This window comes from Camelina sativa, chromosome 7 (assembly GCF_000633955.1).
Source record: "Camelina sativa cultivar DH55 chromosome 7, Cs, whole genome shotgun sequence".
NCBI lineage: Eukaryota > Viridiplantae > Streptophyta > Magnoliopsida > Brassicales > Brassicaceae > Camelina > Camelina sativa.
This window is the reverse complement of record NC_025691.1, coordinates 18485813-18497267: the sequence shown is the minus strand read 5'-3', so window position 1 is coordinate 18497267 and position 11455 is coordinate 18485813. Positions and strand designations below refer to the sequence as shown.

The window sequence follows — 11455 nt, the reverse complement described above, 5'->3', positions numbered from 1 at the left end:
AAACTCGAGTATCAAAGAGCAAAAAAACAGAAGGTAAACCAGAATAGTCATGAACCATAAAGAAAACAGACCTCTCACATTGCTATGGATCATACAAAGTTCCGTTCTATATACGCAATGGTAAATACACTGACTTAAACGAACAAGTTGTACATACTGTGCGTGGTGGGACCTTTTTCCAAATAAACCAATATAACCATCAGACAACAACAGATCTGGATAGGTCTCTTTGCTTTCGAGATCATGATTCTTGGCCAGAATTGGGGACTGTGATGGATGAAATTTCACCAGGGATCATAATCACGAAGAGCTCCTTTCGAGACAACAGAATAATCACATCATTGTCATCGCACCACTGAGGATGGTTCTTTGTTTTAGTATGATGGTCCAACAGTTTTCAGTTCCCATTACTTTCCTCTGAGGTTCGTACTTTTTCTCTTCTCACTGAGTGCAAAACGCCTAGCCATACTATGATTGTAAAACTTCTTCATATGTTCAGAAAGCTTATGGATTGCTTTGAGGTTACCAACAGTAGATAGATGCATCAGAAAAGAGTCAAACGCTCGATATGGCAGTCTGAGTCCTTTGTTCACAACCTCTTCCAGTAGAAAACATGCCTCCTTAGCTCTGTGACAGTCGAAAAGCCCATTGATCATAACACAGTAGGTTTCAATGTCCTGAAAACAGTCTCTTTCATCCATTTCTTTCCATGTATTGAATGCTCCATCAGGATCATCCATTTCGAGAAACATAGATATCAACATGTTGTATGTTTGGACGCTAGGAGCACAACGTGACTCTACCATTCTTCCATATAGTTTAAGTGCTTCATCGCTCTTTCTATTCTCACACAATACCCTAAGAAAGCAATTATAAGTGACTATATCAGGCGGGTAACCTTTATTGCTCATCTCATCCAAGAACTTGTACGCTTCCTCAACCTTTCCAGCCATACACATACCTTCAATTACGTCCTTGTATGTTGACACATCAGGAAGGCAACCCGTGCTTATCATACGCCCAATTAGCTCAAAGGATTCTTCTACTTTATCATTCTTTGCCAGCGCCACAATCATTAAAGCAAACGTTCTTGCAGTTGGAGCAGAGACTGCAGAGCCTTTGGTTATCATGAAATCGAACAAATCAGCTGCATCATCCACCATCCCAGCTTGGCAGAAAGTATCAATAGCAGCACAATATGTGAAATTCTCCGGTTTATGACCAGCTTGAATCATCTCTTCAAGCAGCTTCATCGCCTTTTTAGGGTCTCTCACTCTACACCACCCAAAGAACAAGACATTGAATGTATTCGCATCAGGTATAACTCTATGCCTCATCCTTCTAATCAAAACTACACCCTCCTTTACCAAACCACACTTACACAGAGCATCAAGAAGCATATTGAAAGCATTAATCTCCGGCCGTTTTCACTCTAATCCGTTTCTTCTTGGCAAATTTCTGAACATGAGTCAAATACCTCTCACAATACTTCCTGAGAATATCCAACAGAACATCAGCAGGAACAGCGGGTCTGTTGTTTCTCTTCATGTAATCAAACATATCAATCACAATCCTAAACTGCTTGTTCTTGTACTTAGTGCTAGACAATATATCAATCATCTCATTATAAGCAATAGGCTCATGTGAGTAATGTTCCTGATGACCAGCCCAAGTAAAGAACCTCAAAGCCGTCTTTTCCTCGTATTGAAGCCTTTGTAAGATCTTGCAAACCACAGGAGTTGTCAACTCCACACCAGATTCATCAAGGGATTTCTCAATATCATCATACGCATTCAAATTCGCCATTATAGCTTCGTGTAAGATTCCAACCGCATAAGTGGAACCCTTTGTTCTAATCTCATTTTCGTTGCAGCAAAGCAGTGATTGATCTTGAGAAATTTCCACTCTACGGGAAATTTCAAATTCTGGGTGTAACAAAGTCGTGGAACAGAATTGATGACTCGAGAAAGAAGAGATTTTTTCGATTTGAATAGAATCTAGACGAGAACTCAACAGATGAGAGAAAAGTGCGGGCCTTTGTGGTGGTGTTGTCGGAAGATGCGAATAGAGTCTGGAAAGAACAAGAGATGAGACCAGCCTTCGCATCATTCAGTAATCACTCAGTGAAAATATATTCTTTTCTAAGGTTTACTTACAGCCAAAGAAGAGACTGAGAGAGGAAACCAGAGGAAGGGGACGGCAACGGAGAGAGAGAGACCAGAGAGAGGTGGAAGATTTTTAATAGGCTTTCTTCTATTGAGGCCTTTTCACTTTTAATGGTATTGAGGCCTTTTCACTTTTCATGGGCCATCTTCTCTTGACAACAAATACTGTTTTGAGTGTGTGAATTGCAACTCTAATTAAAAAAAATAAAGTGAAAACCGAACCAAAATCAATTTAAAACCAAAACATCTTATCACGTGTTTGTTGAAACTTAAAATGGCAAGTGCAACAAGTAGCGCCAGAGAAGCAGTATTGATCATGACATACAGACTACAGCAACACGTTATGTTTTTTTTCTCTTTTGTTCGTTTCATATTATTGGTCAAGTGGCCGTTAGCGTAGTAATGACTTTTGAGATTTTCGTTGTGAATCATTGCATCTCTATGGTTTTGGTTTTAATGCCTTCCCCATTACTTTACTTTTCAGTTTTCACTTTTGGTCAGAAACCGTTATTTATTTATCAAACTATAAAGGAAGAATAAAATTGGAGATTGATCTCACGATTAAACACACTTCATAGTCATCCGGTAAGGCGGGTTTTTGCAAGATTATTATTATGCACATTAATTAAGGAGAATCATAACAAAACTAGAACGTTGAAAAGAATCCGATTAATTTGTACAATTTAATTTGTTTTCCTTGTCACATGATTTCTTCATATATATGGTTAGATAAAACCTAGGATCAATATGAGACAAATGTTTAAATGACATTTAGTGTAACAACGAATAGTCAAACTATTAAAAAAAACAATGACCATGATGAAGTTTGAATTTTACTTACCCACTGCAGTTATCATGGCAAGTTTATTAGATCCAAACTACCTAACTATTAAATGGAGAGAAAAAAAAAAACATCAAACCAAAACTGACGAATAGTGTATATATGCATCATTCCAGTTTATGCTAGATACGGTTTTACTTTGATTACGTATTACCTTTTCGAAACGAAATTAGATAAACCAACTCAATATCTCGATTTACTTTTACTAAAATCAATTACTTTATAGGGTGTTTTTGTTGGTTATATATATGAAGAAGAAAAACATCAAAATATAAAGACGGTTTCTAAAAAAAAAAGGAAACCAGGTCGTAGACGAAACGAACACAGAAAAAGTAGCTTTAGAGAGGGCTTTAGCCGTAGTCCGTAGGTAATATCGAACCATTTGAAGACACGTGTCGTCACCAACCGCCATATTTTTGTAATGATTTTTGCTTAAAGACCGAGCGTTGGGGCGGTGAAGACTGAAGACAACCGTGAATCGTGATCTCCTAACCGAAACCGATTCATGAACCTCATCAACACGTGTCCACCTTCAACTGGTTTCTATAAATATCTTCTTCTTGCGTCGACCCCGCCCCATAACATAGCAACGTCACTTTGATTGACACAACCGCCACGTGGACTGCATGAGACGTCACTGAATTACCCAAAAAGAAACTATTGTTGTTTTCTTGTGTGTTACAATTTGATTTGAGCTACAATCGTCGACGTGGGATGATGATGCTTATGCATAGGCCGGTGGGATATTTTGTCTTTGGTGACTGAGTTATAATTTTGTGTGATTTTTTTTTGTCAAACTAGTTTCCATTAATTAAACTAAATCTGGTCTTTCTGGTTCGGTTATAGTCAACCGGTTTGGAAAGAAAATTACAGATACATTAGGCAAAGCAATTGAAAAAGATAGAAGGGAAGATAAAGAGTTTTTTGCAATCTCATCTGCTCGTCGATTCTTCTCTCGAGGAACAAAGGTGAAGGAGATTTCCTCAAAACTCGAGGCTACTACAAAGATATCGTGGAGAATCCCATGGATTTCCTTCAGAGGAAGATCCGAATTTATCGCGTTGATTAACTGCTATGAATCAGAGGCGACTAAAAGTTTCTGGTAGTCCAGATCGGAAGCTTGTTGGATCGCAAGGAGCATGGCAATCGCTTCCGCCATCAGAGGGGATCGTATATGATGAGAGTTAGCCTTCTCGTGTCTCTCTGGTATCAGGGGGTTTCCACTAAAGATCCAGCCAAAGCCGGCACTCTGGGAGTCTTCTCGCCAAGCCGCGTCTGTGAAACATCGAAACGTATTGGAATCCACTTCCCCTCCTTCCTGAGGGATTGGGGTGTGCAACGTCAAGTTTTTTGGGGTTTGGTTAAGGATCCATTCACGTGTCTGGCTGATAGCTTGGGTTAAAGCTTCTGACGGACTGATAGCTTTTTTCTCAAAGATGAGCTTATTCCTGCTGGTCCAAATAGTCCAGAGAATCCAGGCTCCAAAGGCCCCATCATTTAGCCCCATTGGAGGCAAACAGATAAGTTTTCTAGATCCCTCAATCCCTAAACGTAGGTTTGATATACCTGGTATATTCAAAAGATGTTTTACCGGTGCTTGACTCCACATCTGTTTTGCAAAGTTGCAGTGAAAGAATAGGTGGAGTTGGGTTTCATCTTGTCCGCAGAAAGGGCAAACAGCCGTCAAGTTGATTCCACGACTGCACATATTGGCTCCCGTTGGCAGTGCATTTTTCAACAGCTCCCATAGAAAGAATTTGATCTTGGGAAGGCACGCCAAGTTCCATACTTCTTTTTCCCAGTTAAAGTCTTCCAGTCCTTCACTATGGCTTATCTTTTTGGAAGACTCCATAGAGGCAGCCTGATAACCTGATTTTGCTATATACTCACCTGACTTTGTAAGTAGCCAGTTGTACTGATCTCCTGCACCAAACTTGCTAGGTCTGATGGACATGACATCCTTTTCATTCACAGGTAAAATCTGCCTCACCTTGTCCACTATCCAGGTCTTAGTTTCCGGGCAAATAAGGTCTGACACCAGCATATTTTGTGTTTGCTCAGTGGGAGGTCCAATTGGTGTGGTTGGGGAAACGAGTGATAGCCAGGGATCGTACCAAACGCGGATCGTCGTTCCAGAGCCTACTGCTACTCCCAAGTGTCGTCTTAAGAGGTCTTTTCCAATGCATATTCCTCTCCACCCATGTGAAGCAGAGGGAGAAGCTATACATTAAAAGAAAGGGGTGTCTTTGCAATATTTTCCAAGCAATGCTCTCGCCAGTAGACATGTTGGATTGGATAGGATTCGCCAGCTGACTTTGGCCAGAAGCGCATCATTAAAGTCAGGTATATCACGAAAGCCTAGTCCTCCATTTTTCTTGGTATTTGTCATTTTATTCCAAGCTAACCAACACATCTTTTTGTTTCCCTTAGGGTCATCCCACCAGAATCTCGTGAGGGCCGATTGGATTCTTTTGCAGAGGGAGCCAGGTAATTTGAACCATGACATTGCATATGTAGGCATGAAGGCAAGTACTGACTTCAGCATGGTATTCTTCCCAGCAGGGGAAAGAGATCTATTAGACCAGCTTTTTGAGCGTTTGCTTATCCTATCAATAATGGTATTGAACATATCACGCTTCCTCCGACCAAAAACCTCCGGTAATCCAAGGTATTTTCCAAGTCCACCAGCTTGTTTCACACCTAGGATCTGTAAAGCCTCATTCCGTATATAGTCACTCGTCTTTGCTGAGAAAGTGACTGCAGATTTGTTTTTGTTTATCATTTGACCCGAAGCTTTTTCATATTTGAGCAGGATCCTTTTTAGCTCTATGCAGGATTGTCTGCCAGAGCGACAGAAAAACATAGTGTCGTCTGCAAATAATAGATGGTTCACTCTGGGGCTGTGTATCGACACTCTAATCCCCGGTAGTACACGGTTCTGCTGAGCTTTGTTGCAAAGTCCGGAGAGGACCTCGCTGCATAGAATGAACACATAGGGCGAGAGGGGGTCTCCTTGGCGGATTCCTCTTTGTGGTTGAACTCTCCCTTGCGCAGAACCAGTTTATCCATGTTTGATGAAAACCAGTAAGATACTGTTGAGATGCATAGCAAAATCCAGTTTATCCATGTTTGATGAAAACCCTTTCTTTTCATAACCAGACTGATAAATTCTCATTCAATGCGGTCATAGGCTTTACTCATGTCTGTCTTCACAGCCATGAACCCTCGAACTGTGGCTCCAGAGGTCTTAAGGTAATGAAGATTTTTATGTGTTATCAATACATTGTCAGTTATAGCTCTTTTAGGAACAAAGGCTGATTGGTTCTCTGATATGATGACTTGCAGGATAGGTTGCAGTCTTTTTGCCATTAGCTTGGATATGATCTTGTAGAAGACTGTGCAGAGAGCAATTGGACGGTAGTCTGCCATCTTCTATGGACTCAATATTTTTGGTATGAGCCTAATATGGGTTTCATTAACTTTTGTTGGTGAAGTGTTGTTCAGGAAAAAACTTTGAATCTCAAGCACGATGTTTGTCCCTACTGTGCTCCAATTAGATTGGAAGAAACTGGCAGAGAAGTTGTCTGGTCTTGGGGCTTTATTAGGGTGGATATCGAAGCAGGCTGCTTTGATTTCTTCTGGTGTCGGGATAGTAATGAGGGACAGGTTCATTTCAGGGCTCACGCAAGGATCAATGGCTTCCCATACAGTGGATGTTCTATCTCCTTCTTCAGAGGTAAATAGTTTTTGGAAGTAATCAGTAATGACTTTAAGGATCTCATCTTCTTTGTATGAGGGAACACCATTATCATCTTCAATGACAGAGAATTTGTTTACTGCTTGTCTACCTCGAGTTATAGCATGGAAGTACCCAGTATTCTTATCACCAAGAGTCAGCCACATTTGTCTACTCCTTTGTTTCCAGTATTCTTCCTCAGCCTGATACGCCCTCAGGAGATTACAATTGATGGTAGAGATCAAGCTAGAGTCTGGATTTTGGTTAGACATAGCTTCTTCCAGCTTACTACGTTGAAGTTTGATCTCCTTCTGGCTTTGTTGGTATTTTACTCGCGACCAGGTAATGATAGCTTGTCTGCATCGAGCAAGTTTACAGAGAACTTCCTCTTGTTCATCAGACTCCCAAGCAGTATATATGATCTCTTTAACTTCCGGATTCTCCTTTAGTCGTCGATCATACCTGAACAACCCTTTCTTCTTCTTTTTTGTCAGGTCCAGATAGGTAAGCAGGGGTCTATGATCTGACCCTTCAAATCGCAAATAGTCACTCCTACTAGATGGATACCCTTCAGCCCAGGAACTGTTGGACATAGCTCTGTCCAGACGGCAATGAACTATGTGATCATGTCGTTTACCTCTCCAAGAGAGAAAGTTGCCAGAGTGTCGGAGGTCAAAGAGATCGCACTCCGCCATAAAGGAGCGAATGTCAACAAAGGTACCTTCGTGTCTCTCAGGGCCTCCTTGTTTCTCCGAGGTGTCTATTATGTCATTGAAGTCTCCTGTCAGGAACCAAGGGGATTCTCTGGTAATGCCAAAGGTAGTGAGTGCATCCCAACAAGCTTTTCTTTTTTATCTATCTGGTTCACCATAGATAAATGTTGAGAATTAGGACTTTCCTTCCGATGTGACACAAGTGTCAATATAATCTTTGCAGGCATTGATGATGTTAATCTCAACATGTTGTTTCCACAGGAGGGCAAGGCCTCCACCCCCCGGACTGTGAGGAGGGACAAAAACGTGATGAGGATAGTTCATCCACTGAAGGGACGACAGGACCTTCTCATCACTGTTCTTAGTCTCCATGAGGAATAGAATGTCAGGTGAGATACTGGAGTGCATCTCACGTAAGCGCCGGCCTGTTGTGGGATTCCCCAACCCACATCAGTTCCAGCTCAGTATCTTTAAGGAATAGGATTTGGTGGATTGGGAAAATCCACCTTCTTCTTTACAGACGCCGGTATGATGGATTGCGTAGGGGGATCTCCACTGCTTCTGGCTTTCTGAGCTGAGATCGGCTCCTTACCAGTGCTTCTGCGACTTGAGCTGGGTAGGTTTACTTTTGGGTTGCTCTTTCTTTGAGTTAGGGGTTTCTTTGGGGACCCATTTGCCAAATTTCGCTTTTGGCTCTTTGCTCCTACTAAACGTAGGCCTGTTTTCCCAGTAGGTTTTGCAACAGGTGGTGTACCTCTGCCCCTTTTTGTGTTTTGGGTAGAAGTTTCAGTGTGTTCTAAAGTTTGTTCACGGATCAAAGAGGTATTCTCTCTGTGGGGGTCATCCGGGGGTATCTCTTGTGAGAAGGCAATCGGGGGCTGGATGGTGTTCTCTCTAGCAGCTTGAATAAGTCTGTCAGTAGTGTCCGACATCAGGTTCTTAGCTTCTCCTTGAATAACTCTTTTTTATGGCTGCACTCTCAGTGGGGTCTGGAACTGTGAGGTATTGTATACTGACTTCCCTCAACTCATTCATAACTTGATCTTTGGAAGGTATACTTTCAGGTATCACATTATAGGTAGGTTGTGCTAGTGGGAGTGGAAGGCTTCCCACCGGTGGTGGAGGGGGATGAGTAACCGGGTCTGGGGCATCAAACTCTCTTTCTAGAGGTGGTCGTCTCGGTCTAGAGGAGTCAGATCGTTCTAACGTTTCTCCACCTCCCGGGATGATTTTCTCTCTCCATTTCCTGGTGGAGATCTTATCTCTCCAGTGTCCTCTTGGGGGAGGGCTTGCTTGTTCTGACCGCCTACTTGAGGACTGTCTTGAATAAGGATGGATTCTTTCTCTCTCCACCACTCTCCTTCGTTTTAGGTGGTGCTGGTTTTGATTAGGGTGGCGAGGCAGATAGTTATTGTTCTGCGCCCCAGAGATAGATCGACTGTTGTGGTATTCTTGCCCAGTAGGTATGTAATGTCTGGAAGCTGATTGACCAGAGGCGGTTGTTGGAGCTCTAAAGTTGTCCTCTGGTGTATAGTAGTTTCTCTTGACCGTTTGAGAGACAGAGGGCGCAGCCAAGACACTGGTTTTACGGGTATCTTTGTCCGGGATAAGAGACAGACAGTCTTTCACTTCATGTGTGAGTTTAAAACAGTATGAACAGTGGTTCTTCAGGTTCTTGTAATCCAGTATAACCAGAGCTTCGCTACCATTGGGAAAGTCCACCATGGTTTCTTTAACAATAGGCTCGAGGCCATCTATTAGTACGCGGAGTTTAGCGGAATCAGAGGAGATCTCCATTTTTTCTATTACACCAAGTTCTTGGCCAATGACCTCTAGCATTTGTGGTTGCCAGTAATGTTTTGGGAGGCCCTGTAGTTCAACCCAGAAAGGGATCTTGGATGGAAAAGAAGCAGAGATAGTGGGCTCCCACTTTTGTAGGATAACCATCCATTGGCTATAGTGATATGGTCTATTATCAAGGACTTTCTGCATATCCTCCTCTAGGTCAAACCGGAACTGAAAGCATCCCCGACCCAGATCTGCACCAATGGCTTTGCCTTTTAGATTCCATCTGCTGACTAAGAAAGGGAACAAAGACCAAATTCTCTGGGCTTGCGGGTTTGTTAATCTTCCCATTAGAGTGAGAGAGTTTTCTTCAATAAGGGTGGATGTATCTAGTTCGGGGGCTTGGATGCGTCTGCGGTGGGGAGGGGAGGAGTTACCCGCAACTTCTTTACCTTTGAAGTGATAAGGTATTCTCTTGTCCATGATTTAGGTTCAGGCAAATATGGTTGGTGGGTTAACGCAAGGGGACTTTGGATATACTAGGTTTGTATGAAAGTTTAACTAGTTTCAAAGGTTTATGCAGGGTTATAAAAGTTGTAAGAAAAACCGACATAGGATTATGTACTAGATAGCTTAACCTTCATCTTCAAGAACACTAAGCAAGGAGACTAACCGGAGGGGAGGTTTCCGGGGGGATTCTCATCATCGACATGCGTAGGACCGATGGATTTAGTAGAGACGGGTGAAGGACCACTGGATACTTCCTTTAACGGCTAAAATGGGTTGGTAAGATGCGGTTTATTGAAAAGTTCCTTCTGTTTTGGGAGGATATCGAGACTCGTGCCTGAAAGAGTTTACTCTATACTGCAAAGCCGTGCCTATATATTTTTGTGTGATTGTAATCAAAAAGATCTAAAGATTCAATGATATTTTAGAAAAGGACGGTCGTTTTGATCATGTCATGATGTAACACATTTATTCTGTCCCAAGGCGAATTTACTTAGTATAAATACTCCAACTTGATAGTATTTATTTCCAATACACGTACCCATGTTTTAACATAAAAACAAATATTAAAGTACGAGGCACTTAATTAATTCCTACATATATATACTAGAATTGTTGCATATATATTTTAAATATTAATAAGAAAAAGTTTTTTTTTTGTATGATTAAGAGAGAGGAGTCTTCCGATTTAAAAATAATTTAGAATTGTGGAAAACCAACCATATCCATGCGTATGCATGTTGTTTGTTGTGGTGTAGGATAAGTATTGATAATGGTGGACATATATCATCAACATCCTCCATACACATTTATTTTATACTACTACTTAAAATCATTTTCTTATACCTTATAGTCTTTTTGTAATTAATAAATGTTTTATACATAACATTTTGAGGAGAAACAGAAAAAAAAATCCATGAAAATATTTTTATCAAGGAAGTGTACATTCTGTAATACACGTTTTCGAAGTAAAACATTTACATATATATATACGGTCATTTTTAACATGAAATACCAATATTTTTTGGGTTAAAATGATATAATTAGGTCTTCATATTTAACTAGACCTATTTATTCAACAATGTTGATGAGATGAGAGGACCGTACCGGGTAGGGGGGAGAGGCAACTCGAAAAGTCGAAAGAGCATTAATTTTGCTTTCCATAATAATAAAGTTGAAATTTGTGCCCTTTCCAACTCTTTCTTCTTCATCCTCTGCTCTCCGCTCCTCTCTCAGCCAGACCCATCCTCTTTAATTTTCCAACGATTTATACCATTGCGGTTTTGGAATCAAACACCATTTCTCTCTTTCTCTCTCTCTCTCTCTCTCTCTCTCTCTCTCTCTCTCTCTCTCTCTCTCTCTCTCTCTCTCTCTCTCTCTCTCTCTCTCTCTCTCTCTCTCTCTCTCTCTCTCTCTCTCTCTCTCTCTCTCTCTCTCTCTCTCTCTCTCTCTCTCTCTCTCTCTCTCTCTCTCTCTCTCTCTCTCTCTCTCTCTCTCTCTCTCTCTCTCTCTCTCTCTCTCTCTCTCTCTCTCTCTCTCTCTCTCTCTCTCTCTCTCTCTCTCTCTCTCTCTCTCTCTCTCTCTCTCTCTCTCTCTCTCTCTCTCTCTCTCTCTCTCTCTCTCTCTCTCTCTCTCTCTCTCTCTCTCTCGTGTTCCCATTTCGCAACTGGAAACAAGCAGAAGCATTTTTTTTTATGGTAAAGTTTCG

The 11455-nt window shown here is 41.4% G+C and overlaps 2 protein-coding genes, 1 long non-coding RNA gene and 1 pseudogene across 3 annotated transcripts in view; 1 reads left to right on the top strand and 3 right to left on the bottom strand.

Moving 5' to 3' along the window:
• LOC104701471 lies at positions 45–2424 on the bottom strand (annotated as a pseudogene).
• On the bottom strand, positions 4079–5050 carry LOC104704743. The gene has a single exon (XM_010420778.1). It carries the CDS (start codon positions 5048–5050, stop codon positions 4079–4081), a length of 972 nt encoding a protein of 323 aa, XP_010419080.1.
• Positions 5896–6435, bottom strand: LOC104704742. Its single transcript, XM_010420777.1, has 2 exons — positions 6204–6435; positions 5896–6098 (listed from the first exon to the last, which is right to left on the bottom strand). The coding sequence occupies exons 1-2, from the start codon at positions 6433–6435 to the stop codon at positions 5896–5898; spliced, it is 435 nt and encodes a 144-aa protein (XP_010419079.1).
• Positions 11342–11455, top strand: part of LOC109125646 — a 1315-nt gene continuing 1201 nt past the window's right edge. The window contains exon 1 of the long non-coding RNA XR_002032757.1: positions 11342–11444. This is a non-coding gene — a long non-coding RNA (uncharacterized LOC109125646). The remainder of the gene's footprint in view (positions 11445–11455) is intronic.

Bases quoted from the DNA above. Each gene is read 5' to 3' on its own strand.
- LOC104704742 (XM_010420777.1), bottom strand. From the start codon at position 6,435: ATGGCAGACTACCGTCCAATTGCTCTCTGCACAGTCTTCTACAAGATC. The intron at 6,099-6,203 runs GTAAAGCCTATG...GCATCTCAACAG, and splicing joins GGCTGTGAAGACAGACATGA to TATCTTACTGGTTTTCATCA.
- LOC104704743 (XM_010420778.1), bottom strand. From the start codon at position 5,050: ATGCTGGTGTCAGACCTTATTTGCCCGGAAACTAAGACCTGGATAGTG.